The 21,711-nt window shown below is 48.2% G+C and overlaps 1 protein-coding gene across 3 annotated transcripts; it reads left to right on the plus strand.

Moving 5' to 3' along the window:
* The first annotated feature begins 437 nt into the window (after positions 1-437).
* Positions 438-21,336, plus strand: LOC118212572 (V-type proton ATPase 116 kDa subunit a2-like). 3 transcript variants are annotated; one of them, XM_035390579.1, is made up of 20 exons: positions 438-1,904; positions 2,657-2,735; positions 3,011-3,108; positions 4,108-4,242; positions 4,856-4,953; positions 6,181-6,307; positions 7,234-7,316; positions 7,651-7,744; positions 10,572-10,784; positions 11,418-11,568; positions 12,480-12,619; positions 14,856-15,013; positions 15,764-15,854; positions 16,526-16,644; positions 17,701-17,911; positions 18,027-18,146; positions 18,374-18,445; positions 19,738-19,855; positions 20,592-20,763; positions 21,205-21,336. In XM_035390579.1, exons 1-20 carry the CDS (start codon positions 1,788-1,790, stop codon positions 21,314-21,316), a joined length of 2,508 nt encoding a protein of 835 aa, XP_035246470.1. In that variant the 5' UTR covers positions 438-1,787; the 3' UTR covers positions 21,317-21,336. The 3 variants fall into 3 exon arrangements, with proteins under 3 accessions (XP_035246470.1, XP_035246469.1, XP_035246471.1); XM_035390578.1 differs by having other exon boundaries at positions 440-1,904; positions 18,374-18,490; XM_035390580.1 differs by having other exon boundaries at positions 1,774-1,908; positions 18,374-18,490.
* The last annotated feature ends 375 nt before the right edge of the window (positions 21,337-21,711 follow it).

The following is a 21,711-nucleotide window of genomic DNA, read 5'->3' on the forward strand; positions in this document are numbered from 1 at the left end:
GCTGGCCAAAGAATTTTAGCACTGGTGTCAGCCAAGCACCAGTGGCTCAGGTACGAAGCTGTGGATGGCCAGGTAACAACATGACAAGCCCAGGCTAATGGACATCAGGTGAGATGCTCGGGTGAGCTCCGTTTGCCGTTTGGCCAAAATCTCGCGTGCCGATAAAGCAGGCACCTTTCATTTTGGGCGACAGCAGAAGCGCGTGTGCACCTGGACTAATGGAATGGCCGTCCACCCAACAGAGGCGCGTGCACCTCTTATTTAACTTGGCCACAGCCATGGAACGGATGCGACCATTCCGATAAATGTCACGTCACCCATTAGAGTCCATTATAATTTAATTCCACATTAATTTGTGGTCATGGTCAGAGCTAAGTACATACCGCAAAGTCTGCCCCCACCCCCCACCCCACCCAAAAAAAACAATCGTCTTCTGTTGACCACCCTCAGTGAGATTGTTTGTTGATAAATGTATCTTAAGTTCTGCCTTAAGATACAGTTAACGCACTTACAATTTTGTCGTACATATTTTTATTAGCATCAAATTAAAAAAGGGGATTTAAATTCAGAATAATCGTGCACAGACGGAACCCTTATGGACGATTAATTTTGTGTAATGCAGACAACTGGGTTCAATTAAACGCTTAACACCAAAACACTTTCTGCTTTAAGATTCTTTTTGACGTTTAAATACGCGCCATTCGTTGCAAAATTGCCTCGTTGACGTAACGGAAGGTTGCAATCCTCGCTTCATTCCTTAATTCTGAGATATCTGCATGGAGTGGAACACCGGATAACTTGTGGTTTTTCGGTGACAGCTGATAAATAAGCGATTAAGTGGGCAGCAACCGCAGTTGCTGGGTTGCAGTATGCATGACCGCACTTAACACCTCGACGCCAGACCTAATCTGGCCACGAAGACGCGCTTCAGAATAGAGGGCTAAGAGAGGGGGGGAAATACGTGACATTTGAATCATTCATCCTATTTACGGCTCACCCAACCAAATGGAGGCGCTAGGTCAACGCTTATTTCGCATCAATAGGAAAATGTGCCGAGGTAATGCCTGAAGAGATGCTCAGCATCGATGCGGGCACCATCTCCGTTAGTGCAGGATCATGTATTTCACTGCGTCGATAAGATGGGCTGTGTAACATAATACACATTCCTATGTACAGGTTTGCAGTCTTGTAACAATAGCTATTTTTGTGAGTTGTTCTTGGGTGCGTATCTCTCATTATCTCGTTATCAAGCTTGGTAAATTGGCAAGCCTGCGTTTTCGCTCTAGTAGCGCAGCCTGTACTGTTGAGGTCTGCATGCTCGCTCCAGCCGTCAGTCTGTTTACGGAGACAAGTTTAGCGAGCTTAGCCAGGAGCTAGTCTGTTTTTAACATTTGTAAACTGCCAGCGGAGATTGTACTGACCAGCAAGTCAGCTGATTCCAAACAAAGCCGTCCTGGCCGATACAGAAGACAGGACATTCTCCGGCTGTCAAACTAGAAGGGTTTGGTCCTGAATGGGAAAATGAGGGAAAAAACGTTAGCTGGCGAGGTAGTTTGCTAGGGAAAAATATTCAAATGTCGGTGCTAGCAAGCACGTTACTGTCTTGTGCAAGTTCTCAGAAGAAAGACTATGCGTGTCACTGATTAACGTCTTTGTTTTAGCTTCATAATCGAATGTTTACTATTAGCTAGCCGGGGTTAGCTGCCGTGGCTATCTGGCGTTTCTAGTAGGCTAAGCGAACGGGGCAGGTTGTCTGGGAGTCAAAAAAAAACGGGCCGACAACGAAGATGGGGTCGGTGTTCCGGAGCGAAGAGATGTGCATGGCCCAGCTGTTCCTTCAATCTGGCTCGGCGTACGACTGCATCAGTGAACTGGGAGAAATGGGTCTGGTCGAATTCCGAGATGTAAGTAAGTACGTTTAGCAGCTAATTGATAACGACTGATATTAGGCTATCGTTGCTTTCATTTCAGAATAGCATGTAACTTATATCCTAAGTATTTTATAAGCACTGATGAGTAAACATTTAAATAGAATGATGTATAACACAATAGAAACGTAAAGGATAGCTAGTCAGGATTCCCCTTTGTGTCTGAGTCCCTGGGTGTTGCGAATACGGCGTAAATCAGAAGCGCTCTCCAGTGGCAGGTTAATGACTGTTTAGGAGTGTTTTCTTGGCTTGAATTTCACCGTCGTACACACTTAATAACGTGCCAAAGCGGTATTTTTTAAAATCTCAGTAATTCGCAAGTGTTAACTGGTCTCGGGAGTATTGCCTGGGACACATGACTGCCAGTCCAAAAAAAAAGAAAAAAAAAAAAAAACACGCACAGGCTATATATAGAACAGATTAATGGCTGATCGCAATATAAAATTGTCATTTGCAGGTCAGCAGTCATTAGTGATGTTGATATTTGATCTTTACATAATTACTGTTTAATGCCTGCAAAACACAATTCAATCTGTGAAAGTAAATGCGTGTGTGCGCGCGCGCGCGCGTGTGAATGAAAGAGATTTTCAGAATGCACATTAGTTTGATTTAAGTGCGCCGCCACAGACTTGCCGACGGACGACATTCATATATCGACATAGTCGGCACAGGTACTGTGTTAATGACAGACGGGTGACGTCAGCCTCAGCTGCTCTCCACCGTTTCAGCTCAACCCCAGCGTCAGTGCTTTCCAGCGCAAGTTCGTCAGCGAGATCAAGAGGTGCGAAGAGATGGAGAGGATTCTGGGTAAGGCAGTTTCCAGTGTTCTTGAGCTCAGAGTTTTGGGGCCTTTGACACTCGTTTATGTATTTTGTATTTTTTAAACCATATATGTACTGGACTACGGAGAGGAGAGAGGAGAGAGGAGAGAGGAGAGAGGAGAGGGCGAGAGGGCAGATGTGGGCATGGGAATATTTTAAATCAGGACAGGAAAATTGGCTCGGTGGTACTGCGTCTTTTGGGAAATTGCTTAAGATGCAACGCAATTGCAAGGGTGATGCAACGCGCCATTCCTGTTGTAGGGTACCTCCTGAGGGAGATCAGGAAAATGGGGATCCCTCTGCCGGACGTGGAGGTCAGCCCGGGCGCCCCACTTCCCAAACAGGTCCTGGAGATAATGGTGGGTCACCTCTCTCTGTCTGTCTGTCTGTCTGTCTGTCTGTCTCTCTCTCTCTTTCCATATGTCTCAAGTTGTTTACTGAAAACAACAGTTGGCTCCCTGCTTAAGCTTCGCCTGATGGGTTTTTCCACCTCTTTCCAAATCTTGATTAGGGAGTGTGTGGATTTATATGTGGGGTTGATTGAACCATTAGAATATTAAGAACGTGTGAGGTAAGGTTGTATCTGTATGGTTTTCACGGTGTAATTTCATACACTGAACTAGTAGTTACTAGTAAGAGTCAAGTGCAATTTGACTTTATGAATGGCCAGGTGGCAGGTAAGATAAGATTTACTTTATTGACCCTGTGGGGTAATTTGTCCTCTGCCTCTACCATCGTAGCTACTTAGGAGCAGTGGGCAGCCACAGTGTAGCACCCGGGGATCAGCTCCAGTTCTGAGGCCAGTGCTTTGGTCAAGGGCAATGGCAGGAGTGCATCTAACCTTGTTGAGTTAATGACTGTACGCAGTGTTTGTGCAACCCATTTTGAGTCCCGCTGAAAGAGGATTATATACGGTTTGGCTGATGCTTGTGACTGTTGTGGTAGTGAACGTACATGGTGTAACGGACGGCGTGGACCACGTGCCATTAGACAGACGGTTGCGTTCGTGCTGTTGTGATCACGTGCAGTTTGAAACACGGTCACGTTTGTGCTGCTGTGACCGTGTGCAGTTTGACACACGGTCGCGTTTGTGCTGCTGTGACCGTGTGCAGTTTGAAACACGGTCGCGTTTGTGCTGCTGTGACCGTGTGCAGTTTGAAACACGGTCGCGTTGGTGCTGCTGTGACCGTGTGCAGTTTGACACACGGTCGCGTTGGTGCTGCTGTGACCGTGTGCAGTTTGAAACACGGTCGCGTTTGTGCTGCTGTGACCGTGTGCAGTTTGAAACACGGTCGCGTTTGTGCTGCTGTGACCGTGTGCAGTTTGAAACACGGTCGCGTTGGTGCTGTCGTCTCCAGGAGCAGCTGCAGAGGCTGGAGCTGGAGCTGAGCGAGGTCGCCAGGAACAAGGAGAAGCTGCAGAAGAACCTTCTGGAACTGACGGAGTACGACCTCATGCTGAGGGTCACCCGCGGGTTCATGCGCCGCAGCGAGGTGAGCGGGCCTCGTTTCAACAACTATGGCTACTGTACAAACCGGCCAAAACCTGCCAAAACCAGCCAGCAGCTCACAGACCTGGCTACAGGGGTCAATCATCTGAGTCAAGAGTTCCAGCTGCAGGGTATAAACTGTAGCTACATGATTTGAGATGTGGCTACAGGTAAAAGCTCTTTGAATCTTGACCTTGATTAAAGGTTGATGTTCTGCCAAAAGGCTCAAAGCTTTGGCTAATGGGTCCAACCCCAAACCCAAATCTGAAATTTGAATCTTAGATAGGTGTTTTAGCTAAAGCGACAACAGAGCTGAAGACCACACAGAAAAGGTACAAGTAGCCATTTTAAATTTAATCATAGATTCCCATCTGTTTATTAATGAAATAGCGCTAGGTATTTCATGGTAGTGCGCTTCACAGGTGGAAGGTAAACGTTAGCTTGCCACTGCACGGTTATGCTAAAACACAGTGGGTGGATGTTTGCTTATTCACAACTGAAAGAGATCATAAAAGGAACGTTCCCATGCAACTCCTGTGGTTTATGAATGTTCTAACACGAGCCTCGCTAACATACAAGCCTCGGTAACCTGAACCCGGTCTTGTGTTCCCTGGCAGCGTGACCAGCTGGGTCCCCGGTACGAGGAGTTCCCCTTCCTGGACAAGGACTCTGTGACTGGCTGCACCAGCATGCAGCGACTGGGGGCCAAACTGGGGTGTGTAGCACTGCCTGTCCCGTTTGCACATGCGAAAAAAAAGACACATGCACCCCCGCACAAAACATACATACACGCGCAAGTAAACACATGCAAAATATGCACGCACACACACAAAATACACAGATATACATAGGTATGCACACACACAGACAAAATAGACTTGCTAACACAAGTACACACATATAGAATACACACACACACACGTTGGCGGGCTGGGAGTAGGGAAGGCCTGGCAGGCTGGGAGCGGGGAAGGCCTGGAAGGCTGGGAGTGGGGAAGGCCTGGTGGGCTGGGACCAGGGAAGGCCTGGCAGGCTGGGAGTAGGGAAGGCTTGGTGGGCTGGGAGTAGGGTAGGCCTGATGGGCTGGGAGTATGGAAGGCCTGGCAGGCTGGGAGTAGGAAAGGCTTGGTGGCTGGGAGTAGGGCAGGCTTGGCGGGCTGGGAGTAGGGAAGGCCTGGCGGGCTGGGAGTAGGGAAGGCCTGGCAGGCTGGGAGTAGGAAAGGCTTGGTGGCTGGGAGTAGGGAAAGCCTGGCGGGCTGGGAGTAGGGCAGGCCTGGCGGGCTGGGAGTAGAGAAGGCCTGGCGGGCTGGGAGTAGGGAAGGCCTGGTGGGCTGGGAGTGGGGAAGGCCTGGAAGGCTGGGATCGGGGAAGGCCTGGTGGTCCTGGGAGCACTAAAGGCTGGGCAGACTGGGAGTGGGGAAGGCCTGGCGGGCTGGCCATGGGGAAGGTATGGCGGGCTGGGAGCGGAGAAGACCTGGCAGCAGGGCGTGGGGAAGCCCTGGTGGGTGGGAGCGGGGAAGGCCTGGTGGGTGGGAGTGGGGAAGGTCTGGCGGGCTGGGAGCGGGGAAGGCCTGGTGGGCTGGGAGTGGGGAAGGCCTGGTGGCTGGGAGCGGGGAAGGTCTGGCGGGCTGGGAGCGGAGAAGGCCTGGCAGCAGGGCGCGGGGAAGCCCTGGTGGGCGGGAGTGGGGAAGGCCTGGCGGGTGGGAGTGGGGAAGGCCTGGCGGGCTGGGAGCAAGGAAGGCCTGGCGGGCTGGGAGCGGGGAAGGCCTGGTGGCTGGGAGCGGGGAAGGTCTGGCAGGCTGGGAGCGGAGAAGGCCTGGCAGCAGGGCGCGGGGAAGCCCTGGTGGGCGGGAGCGGGGAAGGCCTGGCGGGTGGGAGTGGGGAAGGCCTGGCGGACTGGGAGCAAGGAAGACCTGGCGGGCTGATGGTTTCATTGCCGCTGCAGGTTCATCTCCGGCCTCATCCAGCGTGCCAAGATGGAGGCGTTCGAGCGCATGCTGTGGAGAGTGTGCAAAGGCTACACCATCCTCAGCCACTCTGAGCTGGACGAGTGCGTGCAGGACCCTGACACGGTGAGCCAATCGCTGCGAGGCATGGCCAATGCTCAGCCAATCACTGGACGGCACAAGACGCAGGCAGCCAATTGCTGTGCAGCATGGGCTGGGGTCAGACAATCGCTGTGTGGCACAGTCCGTGGTAAGCCAATCACTGTGCGGCAGGGGCCGTGGGCTGCAGGTAAACCGTGAGGCTTGCGCACCTCAGAGGGTCAGGGCAATCACATGGCTCTCTGTTTGCCCCCTAATGTAGTCCTTTTAGTAATGTAGGCCTTAGTTACTGTACCCTGGGTGAACAGGCTGCTCATAACCATTGTTCATTCACCCAAATAGTGGTTGTTGGGCTGCAAAATATAGATTGAATCTAGGCCTATGTGTGCTTGAAAAAACTGCTTTTAACCCAAACATTTGTCAGTTTGATTGTCGTTTATTCTGTTTCTGGCTGTTCACGCAGTGGGCATGCCCTCATGGGCATTTAATGTGTCTTGGCCTAATTGCCTGGTAAGCGGCTTTGAATAAATGTACCTGCCACAGAAACGTAATCAATATACGGCCAGTCTGTGACTCGGCTCGTAACCGCAAGATATTTTTAGCCTTCGTAACGCGCGGCTGAAAGTAATTTATTTTGGGACGTGGTATCATGAATTTTAATGCTTGTCGTCATTCCCTTGTTATCTTTTCGTGTAGGGTGGGCCCATTCGCATTCTATTATTACCCCATCAGTTTGCTGTTAGTTCTTCTTTAGTTTTTTTTTTTTTTCCTGCTACTTATTCTGTCCCTCTGTCCCCATAAAATTGCTTTCTGCTGAGCACTGAGGACTGGCTGAGGCTAAATATATCTCGCGGGTGTTTTAGCAGCACCTGCAATGCAGATAGCTGTGTCAGCCGTTTGATTCCTGGTCTCCCTGCTCCCCCCCCCCCCCCCCCCCCCCCCCCGGCTTTCAGGGCGAGCTCACCAAGAGCGTGGTCTTCCTCATCTCCTTCTGGGGCGATCAGATCGGCCAAAAGGTGCAGAAGATCTGCGACTGGTCAGTGTCCATGACGACCCCCAAAATTTACTGTCCTCCTTGTTTGTTTAACTGAACTTCTATTACATAATTATAATGAAAAGAAAATCAATCAATCAACTCTTAATAGTAGTACTCCCACAACTGTTACTTCTGCTATTAGTTCTACTACTGATATCAAGAAGACTCAATTATGAAAAATAACTATTTATGTATTGCGTTGATGATGATTATTAATTGCAACACTAATATATCAATTATCTAATATTGATTATTTAGTTATTATTTGTACTTCAAAATATTATTATTACTATTATTATTATTTACACCCCCCCCCCCCCCTTTGGTGTCCCAGTTACCACTGTCACTTGTACCCCCACCCGGACAGCGCAGAGGAGAGGGAGGAGGTGATGGAGAGTCTAAAGACTCGCACCCAGGACCTGCAAACGGTACGGCTTAGTTACACACTCACTACTCAGAATAACTACATGTCAGTTACACACTCACTACTCAGAATAACTACATCTCAGTTACACACTCACTACTCAGAGTAACTAGAGCCCAGTTACATACTCACTACTCAGAATAACTACAGTTCAGTTACACACTCACTACTCAAAATAACTACAGCTACACACTCACTACACAGAGTAACTACAGCTCAGTTACACACACACTACTCTGAATACAGCCGAGTTACACACTCACTACTCAGAATAACTACAGCTCAGTTACACACACACTACTCAGAATAACTACAGCTCAGTTACACACACACTACTCTGAATAACTACAGCCCAGTTACACACTCACTACTCAGAATAGCTACAGCTTAGTTACACTCACTACTCAGAATAACTACAGCTGAGTTACACACTCACTACTCAGAATAACTACATGTCAGTTACACACTCACTACTCAGAATAACTACATCTCAGTTACACACTCACTACTCAGAGTAACTAGAGCCCAGTTACATACTCACTACTCAGAATAACTACAGTTCAGTTACACACTCACTACTCAAAATAACTACAGCTACACACTCACTACACAGAGTAACTACAGCTCAGTTACACACACACTACTCTGAATACAGCCGAGTTACACACTCACTACTCAGAATAACTACAGCTCAGTTACACACACACTACTCAGAATAACTACAGCTCAGTTACACACACACTACTCTGAATAACTACAGCCCAGTTACACACTCACTACTCAGAATAGCTACAGCTTAGTTACACTCACTACTCAGAATAACTACAGCTGAGTTACACACTCACTACTCAGAATAACTACATGTCAGTTACACACTCACTACTCAGAATAACTACATCTCAGTTACACACTCACTACTCAGAGTAACTAGAGCCCAGTTACATACTCACTACTCAGAATAACTACAGTTCAGTTACACACTCACTACTCAAAATAACTACAGCTACACACTCACTACTCAGAGTAACTACAGCTCAGTTACACACACACTACTCTGAATACAGCCGAGTTACACACTCACTACTCAGAATAACTACAGCTCAGTTACACACACACTACTCAGAATAACTACAGCTCAGTTACACACACACTACTCTGAATAACTACAGCCCAGTTACACACTCACTACTCAGAATAGCTACAGCTTAGTTACACTCACTACTCAGAATAACTACAGCTGAGTTACACACTCACTACTCAGAATAACTACATGTCAGTTACACACTCACTACTCAGAATAACTACATCTCAGTTACACACTCACTACTCAGAGTAACTAGAGCCCAGTTACATACTCACTACTCAGAATAACTACAGTTCAGTTACACACTCACTACTCAAAATAACTACAGCTACACACTCACTACTCAGAGTAACTACAGCTCAGTTACACACACACTACTCTGAATACAGCCGAGTTACACACTCACTACTCAGAATAACTACAGCTCAGTTACACACACACTACTCAGAATAACTACAGCCCAGTTACACACTCACTACTCAGAATAGCTACAGCTTAGTTACACTCACTACTCAGAATAACTACAGCTCAGTTACACACACACTACTCAGAATAACTACAGCCCAGTTACACACTCACTACTCAGAATAACTACAGCCCAGTTACACACTCACTACTCAGAATAGCTACAGCTTAGTTACACACTCACTACTCAGAATAACTACATGTCAGTTACACACTCACTACTCAGAATAACTACATCTCAGTTACACACTCACTACTCAGAATAGCTACAGCTTAGTTACACACTCACTACTCAGAATAACTACATGTCAGTTACACACTCACTACTCAGAATAACTACATCTCAGTTACACACTCACTACTCAGAATAACTACAGTTCAGTTACACACTCACTACTCAGAATAGCTACAGCTTAGTTACACTCACTACTCAGAATAACTACAGCTTAGTTACACACTCACTACTCAGAATAGCTACAGCTTAGTTACACACTCACTACTCAGAATAACTACATGTCAGTTACACACTCACTACTCAGAATAACTACATCTCAGTTACACACTCACTACTCAGAATAACTACAGTTCAGTTACACACTCACTACTCAAAATAACTACAGCTACACACTCACTACTCAGAGTAACTACAGCCCAGTTATATACTCACTACTCAGAATAGCTACAGCTACTCAGCTCAGTTACACACTAACGTCCTGTCTCCAGTTCCTTACAGATTTTTCGAGCTAGATACTGGAGTATTGTTGACTATCGCTACAATATGCACTTTCTATAGCTAAAAAGTATCATGAAGGCTATTATTAGTAAATTAACACGTTATAGAGGATGTCTTTAACAAGTTGCAGACAACAGACAGTGTGGACTGTAGGCAGTAGGCTAACCAAGACTAAGACCAAGACTAACTTAAAAAGATGCACATCATAAATATATAGTCCTGCATCTTTCTAATTTCACTGATCTGCGACTTTCCCGGCGTCCTGACAACAGGCATCCTTTAGAATGGTTGCCAAGCGATGGCGTGCATCGTCTCTCGATCGCATCTTTGGATCCACATTTCTGCAACAGGACTGTGACATCATTACGTCTGTCTGTAGGGGAGTTGGAAGCAAACGCGGCAGCAACCAAAAACACAAAGCCCAAAAAAGGACTGGGACATAACACTACTCAGAATGCTTACGGTCCGGTTTGCTCAGTGCAGTATTTTACAGTATCTTAAAGGCTTGTGCAGGATGCCCGTGACTCATTTCTCTCTCGTCCACGCCAGGTCCTCCACAGGACAGAGGAGTACCTGAGACAGGTGCTGGACAAGGCCTCGGAGTCCGTCTGCACCTGGGTGATCCAGGTGAAGAAGATGAAGGCCATCTACCACATCCTCAACCTGTGCAGCTTCGACGTCACCAACAAGTGTCTGATCGCCGAGGTGTGGTGTCCCGTCAATGACCTCGCGGCCCTGCGGGGGGCGCTGGAGCAGGGCTCGGTGAGTGAGCGCCCCTGTGACACAGGGCAGCCTTTCCAGGGCCTGTGAGTGGGCAGGCCTTGGGTTATAGGGCATCTCCAGTGGTGCGTGCCGCCAAGGTGACATCGAGCATTTTATTTAAGCCCAGAATGGCTGGAGCTGCTTTATCACGTGTGATTGACCTGCTGATCTGAGCTGATCCTTGAGTTTGGCTGTGGAGTGCAGAACCTGATGGGTGCTCTCCATAGCAATTTTTTTGTGATTTACTGATTACCTTATTGATTCTGATCTTGACATTTGGGAATGTTTTGCTAAATCATTTGTTAGGTATGTAGGGCTAGACCAAAAGCACGAAAGAAAAACAAAAATGTAACCCTATTCCCCTTAACCCCTGCAGTCCCCCATTGGTTCAAATGAGTAAGTGATTGGCTGCAGTCGGTAGCTCCTCCCATTATGAGCCTCCCTCTTCCATCCTTCAACCCCCCCCACCCCACTGTCCACAGTTTACACTGATGAAGAGTGCCATCATGGCTATCTCTAGCTGATGATACGTGTGTGATTGTGCTCTGTGTAGTGTTCAGTGGGTGCTGGAATGTCACCCTTCTGTTCTGTCTGGGTTAAGGTTTGTCTTTTTTTTGTCATTTACCACCGTAGAGGAAAAGCGGCGCCAACATCCCTTCTTTCGTAAATCGTATCCCTAGCAACGGGACGCCCCCCACTCTACTGAGGACCAACAAGTTCACCTCGGGATTCCAGAACATCGTGGACGCCTATGGTGTGGGCAGCTATCGGGAGGTCAACCCAGGTGAGAGGAGGCGGGGCCAGGTTAGTGGAGGTGAGGCCAGGTGAGAGGAGGCGGGGCCAGGTTAGTTGAGGCGGGGCCAGGTGAGAGGAGGCGGGGCCAGGTTAGTGGAGGTGAGGCCAGGTGAGAGGAGGCGGGGCCAGGTTAGTGATGGTGAGGCCAGGTGAGAGGAGGCGGGGCCAGGTTAGTGGAGGTGAGGCCAGGTGAGAGGAGGCGGGGCCAGGTTAGTGGAGGTGAGGCCAGGTGAGAGGAGGCGGGGCCAGGTTAGTTGAGGCGGGGCCAGGTGAGAGGAGGCGGGGCCAGGTTAGTGGAGGTGAGGCCAGGTGAGAGGAGGCGGGGCCAGGTTAGTGATGGTGAGGCCAGGTGAGAGGAGGCGGGGCCAGGTTAGTGGAGGTGAGGCCAGGTGAGAGGAGGCGGGGCCAGGTTAGTGGAGGTGAGGCCAGGTGAGAGGAGGCGGGGCCAGGTTAGTGGAGGCGGGGCCAGGAGAGAGGAGGCGGGGCCAGGTTAGTGGAGGTGAGGCCAGATGAGAGGAGGTGGGCCCAGGTTAGTGGAGGTGAGCCCAGGTGAGAGAAGGCAGGGCCAGGTGGTAGGGGGCGGGGCCAGGTGAGAGCGAACTGGGCTGCCGCCCCCTGCCGGGCTCCATGAGTAGCACGGATAAGCTGAACTTAGCTTAGTCTAGAAAGCAGCGAGTATCCGTTTGATAGAGGATTTGATGACACACACTTTCACACACACGCACGCTCTCTCTCACACGCACACACACAGACTCCCACACATGTGCACGCGCACACACACACTCTCTCTCTGTCTCTCTCTCTCTCACACACACACACACACTCACACACACACAGACTTTCACGCACGCATGCACACTCACACTCTTTATCCTGCCTTTGTGTGTGTTCCCCTGGAAGCCCCCTACACCGTGGTCACCTTCCCCTTCCTGTTTGCGGTGATGTTCGGGGACCTGGGTCACGGCGTCGTCATGGTGCTGTTTGCGCTCTGGATGGTTCTCTGTGAGAAGGACCCCAAGGTGAAGCGGAACCGGAACGAGGTGAGAGAGGTGGGGGTGGGGGCGGGGGTGGGGACGGGGGTGGACAAAGGTGCAGTCAACCCCATGATGGGTGGAGCTACCATATGCTGTCAATCATGGACGTGTTTGAGCCAATTAAAAGACAGGGCTCTATGTTAACATTTTTTCCAAGGAGCACATGCGCTCCTAAATTTTAAAAGGTAGGTTCACGCTAATGCATCCTAATTAGTAGATGTGCTCCTAGATTATTTTTCCAGTTAGCACACATTCATTTTCTGGGGAAAATGCCTAAAATGGGAGCAGTATAGGGCCCTGAAAGACCTTTCTTTCCACAGTGAAATGGCACAACTGGTTTCAGATCAGAGAGCCGCTGGAATCATTTGATATTTCTAATTCATTTTGGGAGTGAGACAGAACTGGTGAATCCACAGGGATTTGGATTAGTCTTGCTTTGTGTTTGTGATGCTTTTAACGTGTAATTTAATTATTCTGCACTTTATTAGTGGTACAAAACTCCTCCTGGGAGTTTTTCTCTTGTGTTTTTTGTTCAGTGTTACAGTGATGTGGTCCTGGGAGTTTTTCTCTGTTGTTGTTTGTTCAGTGTTACAGTGATGTGCCCCTGGGAGTTTTTCTCTAGTGTTGTTTGTTCAGTGTTACAGTGATGTGCTCCTGTGTGTCTGGGAGTGTTTCTCTAGTGTTGTTTGCTCAGTGTTACAGTGATGTGGTCCTGTGTGTCTGGGAGTGTTTCTCTAGTGTTGTTTGCTCAGTGTTACAGTGATGTGGTCCTGTGTGTCTGGGAGTGTTTCTCTAGTGTTGTTTGCTCAGTGTTACAGTGATGTGCTCCTGTGTGGCTGGGAGTGTTTCTCTAGTGTTGTTTGCTCTGTGTTACAGTGATGTGCTCCTGTGTGGCTGGGAGTTTTTCTCTAGTGTTGTTTGTTCAGTGTTACAGTGATGTGCTCCTGGGAGTTTTTCTGTAGTGTTTTTTGTTCAGTGTTACAGTGATGTGCTCCTGGGAGTTTTTCTGTAGTAGTGTTTGTTCAGTGTTACAGTGATGTGCTCTTGGGAGTTTTTATCTAGTGTTGTTTGCTCAGTGTTACAGTGATGAGGGTTGCCAGTTAGATCCCCCGCCGCCCTGGGCGTGTCGAAGTGTCCCTGAGCAAGACACCTAACCCCTAATTGCTCCCAACGAGCTGATTGGTACCTTGCATGGCAGCCTTTCACCGTTGGTGTGTGAGTGTGTGTGTGAATGGGCGAATGAGAGGCATCAATTGTAAAGCGCTTTGGATAAAAGCGCTATATAAATGCAGTCCATTTTACCATTTGCTCCTGGGAGTTTTTCTCTAGTGTTGTTTGTTCAGTGTTACAGTGATGTGCTCCTGTGTCTCTGGGAGTGTTTCTCTAGTGTTGTTTCCTCTGTGTTACAGTGATGTGCTCCTGTGTGTCTGGGAGTGTTTCTCTAGTGTTGTTTGTTCAGTGTTACAGTGATGTGCTCCTGTGTGTCTGGGAGTGTTTCTCTAGTGTTGTTTCCTCAGTGTTACAGTGATGTGCTCCTGTGTGTCTGGGAGTGTTTCTCTAGTGTTGTTTGTTCAGTGTTACAGTGATGTGCTCCTGTGTGTCTGGGAGTGTTTCTCTAGTGTTGTTTGTTCAGTGTTACAGTGATGTGCTCCTGTGTGTCTGGGAGTGTTTCTCTAGTGTTGTTTGTTCAGTGTTACAGTGATGTGCTCCTGTGTGTCTGGGAGTGTTTCTCTAGTGTTGTTTGCTCAGTGTTACAGTGATGTGCTCCTGTGTGTCTGGGAGTGTTTCTCTAGTGTTGTTTGTTCAGTGTTACAGTGATGTGCTCCTGTGTGTCTGGGAGTGTTTCTCTAGTGTTGTTTGCTCAGTGTTACAGTGATGTGCTCCTGTGTGTCTGGGAGTGTTTCTCTAGTGTTGTTTCCTCAGTGTTACAGTGATGTGCTCCTGTGTGTCTGGGAGTGTTTCTCTAGTGTTGTTTGCTCAGTGTTACAGTGATGTGCTCCTGTGTGTCTGGGAGTGTTTCTCTAGTGTTGTTTCCTCAGTGTTACAGTGATGTGCTCCTGTGTGTCTGGGAGTGTTTCTCTAGTGTTGTTTGCTCAGTGTTACATTGATGTGGTCCTGTGTGTCTGGGAGTGTTTCTCTAGTGTTGTTTGCTCAGTGTTACAGTGATGTGGTCCTGTGTGTCTGGGAGTGTTTCTCTAGTGTTGTTTGCTCAGTGTTACAGTGATGTGCTCCTGTGTGCCAGGTCTGGAGGCTGTTTTTTGAGGGCCGCTACATGATCCTGATGATGGGGCTCTTCTCCATCTACACGGGACTCATCTACAACGAGTGCTTCTCCAAACCGCTCAACATCTTCAGCTCAGGCTGGAGCGTGAGGGCCATGTTTACAGAGCTGCAGTGGACGTGAGTCACACACACACACATATAACACACACACATGCACATACACACACACAAACACATAACACACACACACACACATAATACACACACACATACACACGTGCGCGCACATACACACACACACACACATAACACACACACACACAATACACACACACACACATTCGCACACAGACATATAATACACATACACACACACACAATACATACACACACACCTTCGCACACAGACATATAATACACACACTTACACACACACACATTCACATATACACACAAATACATAACACACACACACATAATACACACACACACAATCACATAATACACACACACATACACATAATACACACACACACACACACACATTCGCACACAGACATATAATACACACACATAAACACACACACACACACACAGTACACATACATAAAATATACAGATTTGAATTCTCAAATTTATGTTTGAACTTGGGGGAAAAAAAGTTAGAACTATATTTGAACATTTATAAAATTTGATTGGCCTAGCACACAGGGCCAGCCAGGCAGTCACAGAAACGCACATGAATGCACACAGACACAAATGCGTCCAAACAAGCATACGCATCAACGTACACTTACACACACACAGCCTTACAGCCTCTCTCCTTTGTGATCGGACACAGACATTATTGTTCTCATTGTCCTTGTTCATGTGAGTTGTGATATTTGCATTAATGGACGTTTGCCTTGACCATTCTCTGTCTCGAAGGAACGAAACTCTTTCCACAAACTCCCTGCTCACCCTTGATCCCAATGTCACCGGCGTCTTCAACGGCCCCTACCCGTTCGGTATTGATCCGGTAAGCACCTGTTCATACTGGTCAGCAGAGTATACCATTACCCACACGCACATGCATACACACACATACACACGTACCAGGAGCTTGGTTAGTAGCTAGGAGGTCCGTTGCGTTGTGCACTTTGTGTATTATGTATATAATGTATGTATGTGCTGTATGTATTGTAGGTACCTGCCTTAAATGTATGTATAATGACCAATGTGCAGTTGTGCTGTCCTATTGTGTGTTATTATGTATACTGTCTTCGTACAGCAAGCACCAGATGTGTCTAAAACAAATTTCCTTCGGGACAATAAAGTCTATCTTATCTTACCATGCAGTCACTCGCACACACACCCACCCTTGTCCTTCCTGTCACATTATGTCAGGATGTGTTCCAAAGAGTCAAGTGTAGGTGCATTTGTCAAAAGAAGTGCCATCTTAACGGTACATTCCATGTGGATGACACTGACAGATTAGCATATAATCAGGTTTAATGTGCTTCGACTAATCATTGTAATTTATTCTTTATCTGGATTTGTTGCTGACTTAAGCAGGTATTACTGGGCATCAGGCCTCACACTTTGTTCTTAGAATAAAAGACACCGCACCATTACAGCGTCTGGTGTCTGACTGTGTGCAGACGCGTTGAGTCTAAACGGCCCTCACGTTTCCCCTCCTGATCCTCGCAGATTTGGAACATGGCGTCCAATCGGCTCACCTTCCTCAACTCCTACAAGATGAAGATGTCCGTCATCCTGGGGGTTCTCCACATGACCTTCGGGGTCGTCCTGGGCGTCTTCAACCACCTGTGAGTGACACGCCTCTCTCCGCCCCAGAAACGCCGCGGGGCCGGGGGCTGTATGTCTGAAAGGATCTAACGGCCCTCTGGGGTCGTACCAGTTATATAAACCAGTATTAAAATGTATGTAAATGTGATTTAACCTGCGGTAAAGGAGAAATCCCCATAAATTCTGCTTTTCTGGAACCACATTACTTTACAGGCATTTGGCTCTTATCCAGAGCGACTTTTTTTACATAGCATTGTATCCATTTATACCATTAGATAGCAATGCAGGTTAAGTACCTTGCTCAAGGTTTACCACGGCAGTGTCCTCCTGGGGAATCAAACCTGTAACCTTGCTGGACTATGCTGGAACTGGTCACCTTTGCTGTGCAGTCTGTTCCCCTGCCTCATGATATCATGGACTTCTCATAAAGGACAAAAAAACTCATTTTTTCCCCAATTTTTTGCCATCAACAAGAACACTTCAACTTTAACTGGCTTTCAAAAAAATTTTTCTCAGGGATTTTTTAATTTGACATGGGGTTTGTGCTGGATAGTGCTTGTTACATATTTGTGGTATTATAGGAGGTAACAGCTGCCATGCCTTGTATCATCAATTTTTTTCCAAAATTCCCATGTTGGCAACAGTTTTGAAAATGCATTTGCGCTGGTCGTTTTTCCCCTGCCTTGTTGTGCAAGCGCAAGTGCTCTGGTGTACTGGGCTTCATTTGCGCATGAAGCGCACCGCTCTGACGCAGCAGCTGCGCAGTGACTGCACGGCTCCACAGGGGGCTGCGGGGCATGCGTGTCTGCACCTTCCCAAACCGACGGACAACAGTGCAGCAATTAGACAGGCCTAAACATGCGACTGGCCCTTCTGCGCTGACAGAAAATTTTAAAAGAAAAAAGAAAGCAAGGGGTTGAGGACAGCTGTAAAGTTGCAGTTATGCTCGCTGAGCACCTGGGGGCAGACTCTAGCTGTAAAGTTGCAGTTAAGTTGCAGGTACACTCGTTGAACACCAGGGGACAGACTCGAGCTGTAAAGTTATTGATTGCACTCTCTTTCCTCACTCCTCCCAGGCACTTCCGGCAGAAGTTTAACCTGTACCTGGTCTTCCTCCCGGAGCTGCTGTTCCTGCTCTGCCTGTTCGGCTACCTGGGCTTCATGATCCTGTACAAGTGGCTGGCCTTCTCGGTGCGGGACTCCCGCACGGCACCCAGCGTCCTGGTCCACTTCATCAACATGTTCCTGATGAAGGGGAGCGGCGAGCCCGCCCTGTACCCCGGCCAGGTGGGGCCCCTCCCGGCCACGCCCACGCCCCGCGGGGGCGGCGTCCCATTGGCTCGTTTCCCTGAAGGCGTGCGTGCCGTGTGACGCTCTCTCTCTCCTGTCCTCTCTGCCGCAGATGGTGGTCCAGGTGCTGCTGCTGATGATTGCGCTGCTGTCTGTGCCCGTGCTGCTGTTGGGGAACCCCATTTACCTGTACTGGCTGCACCACGGGGCCCGGAACCAGGGCTCATACCGCGTACGTGTGTGTGTGTACTGTGTGTGTGTGTGTGTGTGTACTGTGTGTGTGAGTGCGTGTGTGCATGTGTGTGTTTTTGTAGTCTGTATAGTGTGTATTTAGTGCGTGTGTGTGTGTGTGTGTGTGTGTGTGTGGTGTATGTGGTATTGGTGGTGTATGTGGTATATGTAGTATAGGTGGTATACGTGGTGTATATAGTGATGTAATGTGCTCTCTGGTCTCTGCAGGGCTATGAGAGAGTTCAGAGGGGAAGTGTGGAGGATCTGTCTGTGACCCTGTCCCAGGACATGGAGGAGGGGGTCAGTCACAGCGACCACTCCACCAACCGGGAAGCTCAGCCAGAGGTCAAAAACACTGCCACGACCCTGACCGTAATCACGATGACCACGACTGTAACCACCACGACTGCAATCATCACCACCACGACCCTGACCGTAATCATGATGACCACAATCATCACCACCACGACCACGACCGTAATCACGATGACCACGACTGTAACCACCACGACCACAATCAATCCCAATGACCATGATTGTAACCACCACAGCCACAACCGTAATCACAATGACCATGACTGTAACCACCACTACCACAACTCTAGCCGCCACGATCGTAATCACCACAATCATGAACGCAACTTCCGCAACCTCAACCATAATCACGACTATGACCGAAACAATCATAACCTTGACTGTAACCACGGTGGCCATGACCAGCAGAACCATGACCATAACCATCAAAGCCACGACTTTAACCACTAAGACCATGACAGTAACCGTCATGACCACAACTGTAACCATCAGGCATTGACCATAACCACCACATTCATGACCATAGCCAACATGACCATATCCTCCACAACCATGACTTTAACCTCCATGACCAAAACCACCATGACCATAATCACCAAAACCACCATGACTGTATCCACCACAGCGATAACAACATAACCAAAATCACCATGAACATGACCATGGCACTCAAAACTACATGACCATGAACAATTCTAGCACAACCATGACCATTATCACCATAACCAAAATCACTATGACCAGAACAGGTATCCACCACAACCATGACCATAACCTGCATGACCAAATGCTAAAAATGTCCACAATCACAATCTGCATTTACAAACCCACAAGCACAACCACAAAGATTGTTACCTTGACCATGTCCACAGTACAATCACCACTGCCTTGACCACAGTCCCCATCATGGTTGCATTTTGATGATTATCTTAATCAATTTTTTCCCTGTCCCTGTAATGTAGTATAATGGTTCCTTGTCACTGCTACGTATTTCCATCCTTGTAAAATGTTTCCTGCTTCATACAATGCAACATCCTTGTTTCCCTGTCCCTGTAATGACTGTTTCCTGTCTGTGTAATGTAAAAAGTGTGCATCCCTGTTTGTGTTGCCTAGCGATCGTGCTGTCTGTGTTTCTGTGGCAGTGTCTGTGTTGCCTAGTGACCGTGCTGTCTGTGTTTCTGTGGCAGTGTCTGTGTTGCCTAGTGACCGTGCTCTCAGTGTTTCTGTGGCAGTGTCTGTGTTGCCTAGTGACCGTGCTCTCTGTGTTTCTGTGGCAGTTTGCTCTGGGGGACGTGCTCCTGCACCAGGCCATTCACACCATAGAGTACTGCCTGGGCTGCATCTCCAACAGCGCCTCCTACCTGCGGCTGTGGGCGCTGAGCCTGGCGCATGCCCGTGAGTTCAGTACAGACCCTCACAGAGAGCCGATGAGAAGTACTGTGGCACTCAATATAACACACACATACACACAAATACACATACACTCGTACACGCACACACACACACACACACGGGCACACACACAAATATGCATACATTCGTTCACACACGCATACACACATACACACACACACAAAATACGCATACACAAACACACACACAAATATGCATACACACGCACATGCATGCACGCACACACACAGAGACAGACACGCACATACTCACATACAAATACGCATACACTCACACACACGCACGCACACACATACACACACTCAAATACACATGTATTATGGACATGCACAAGTACGCACGCACATTATTTTTCTATTTTGAAGAATATTATATTGTGAACAAATATTATGCACATGTTTATTTTATACACTATTATTTTTGTGAAAAAGAGATGCTTATGCCGTAAGATTGCATTTTATTGGGTTAGGGTTCAGTATAATTACAGCTCTGCGGGCTCCTGATGTGCAGCTTCACTGGTTAAGCTCTCGCCTACCTACAGAAAAGGATTCCCACAAATACTGCCTCTGACCTTGTCTTTGTGTTTGTCTGTGTGTGTGCTTGCGTATGTATCTGTTTACATGTGTGTGCCCGTATGTGTGTGTGTGTGTTTACTGTGTCTGCGGGTGTGTGTATTTGTGTGTGCGCGCGTGTGTGTATCTGTGTGTGCGTGTGTCAGAGCTGTCGGAGGTGCTGTGGGACATGGTGATGCGGCTGGGTTTCCGTGGAGACTCGGGCGTGGGGGCGGTGCTCCTGGCTCTGGTGTTCAGCCTGTTCGCCGTCCTCACCGTGTCCATCCTTCTGCTGATGGAGGGGCTGTCTGCTTTCCTGCACGCGCTCAGACTGCACTGGTCAGTATCACACACAAACACGCACATGTACACACACACTCACACTCATACATACTCACACACTCACACACTCATACACCCACACACACACTCATACACTCATATACACTTACACACTCACTCTCATACAGTCACACACTCACACTCATACTCACACACACACACACACATGCACACAGAACACGTATGTGACACTCAGACTTTCATAAACTCAGTTACAAGGGGCACGCTGTCTCTTCGTTTCTTTTTCTCTTACAGACAGACTGCTCTCGCTCGAGGCTGTATCAGATTCTGAGTTCTGAGTTGCAGCACAGACTGTTAGAATCTCGCTCTAATCCTAACCCCCACTTTACTTAGTTGTTGTGTAGTCCTGGTTATTTCTCAGGGTTCTCTCTGATTGGGTTGTGAACAGGTCCTATTTTTCACTGTCCTTCTCTACAGGGTGGAGTTCCAGAACAAATTCTACAGTGGGACCGGCATCAAGTTCATCCCTTTCTCCTTCTCACTGCTGCAGTCCGGACTGGACCAGGACGTGTTGATCGGGGAGGTGTGAGGGGAGGAGAGTGGGGGGGGGGGGGGGGGCAGTGGGGCGGGGTGGGGGCCGCAGTGGCACCTCGTAGTTTCTGACAGGTTCCCCACACTGACAGGCTTTCACACACGCAAGCCTGTTCCTGTGTCATTCTTACGGTTTCTCCCATAACCTTTTAACATGCAGGGTGTAGATGTCTGTTCAGCGGTGGGCTCCTGTCTTCATGAAGGCCACGTCCTGTGCGATCAGCAAGGGAGGAGTGTTTGGTTTTCTCTTATCCGAAAATGACATTTCCTTGCCATCCGGGCCAAAAAGCGAAAAGAGAAACACCTGATTAACATACGGTATTATTATACGTTTATTATACGTATTCTTGTTCTTATTAATAATAATAAATACTAATCACTAATAACGGTTGG

The sequence above is a fragment of the Anguilla anguilla genome, chromosome 14 (assembly GCF_013347855.1).
Source record: "Anguilla anguilla isolate fAngAng1 chromosome 14, fAngAng1.pri, whole genome shotgun sequence".
NCBI classification, from domain to species: domain Eukaryota; kingdom Metazoa; phylum Chordata; class Actinopteri; order Anguilliformes; family Anguillidae; genus Anguilla; species Anguilla anguilla.

Bases quoted from the DNA above. Each gene is read 5' to 3' on its own strand.
- LOC118212572 (XM_035390578.1), top strand. From the start codon at position 1,788: ATGGGGTCGGTGTTCCGGAGCGAAGAGATGTGCATGGCCCAGCTGTTC. The intron at 7,745-10,571 runs GTACGGCTTAGT...CGTCCACGCCAG, and splicing joins GCACCCAGGACCTGCAAACG to GTCCTCCACAGGACAGAGGA. The intron at 19,856-20,591 runs GTGAGTTCAGTA...TGCGTGTGTCAG, and splicing joins GCTGAGCCTGGCGCATGCCC to AGCTGTCGGAGGTGCTGTGG.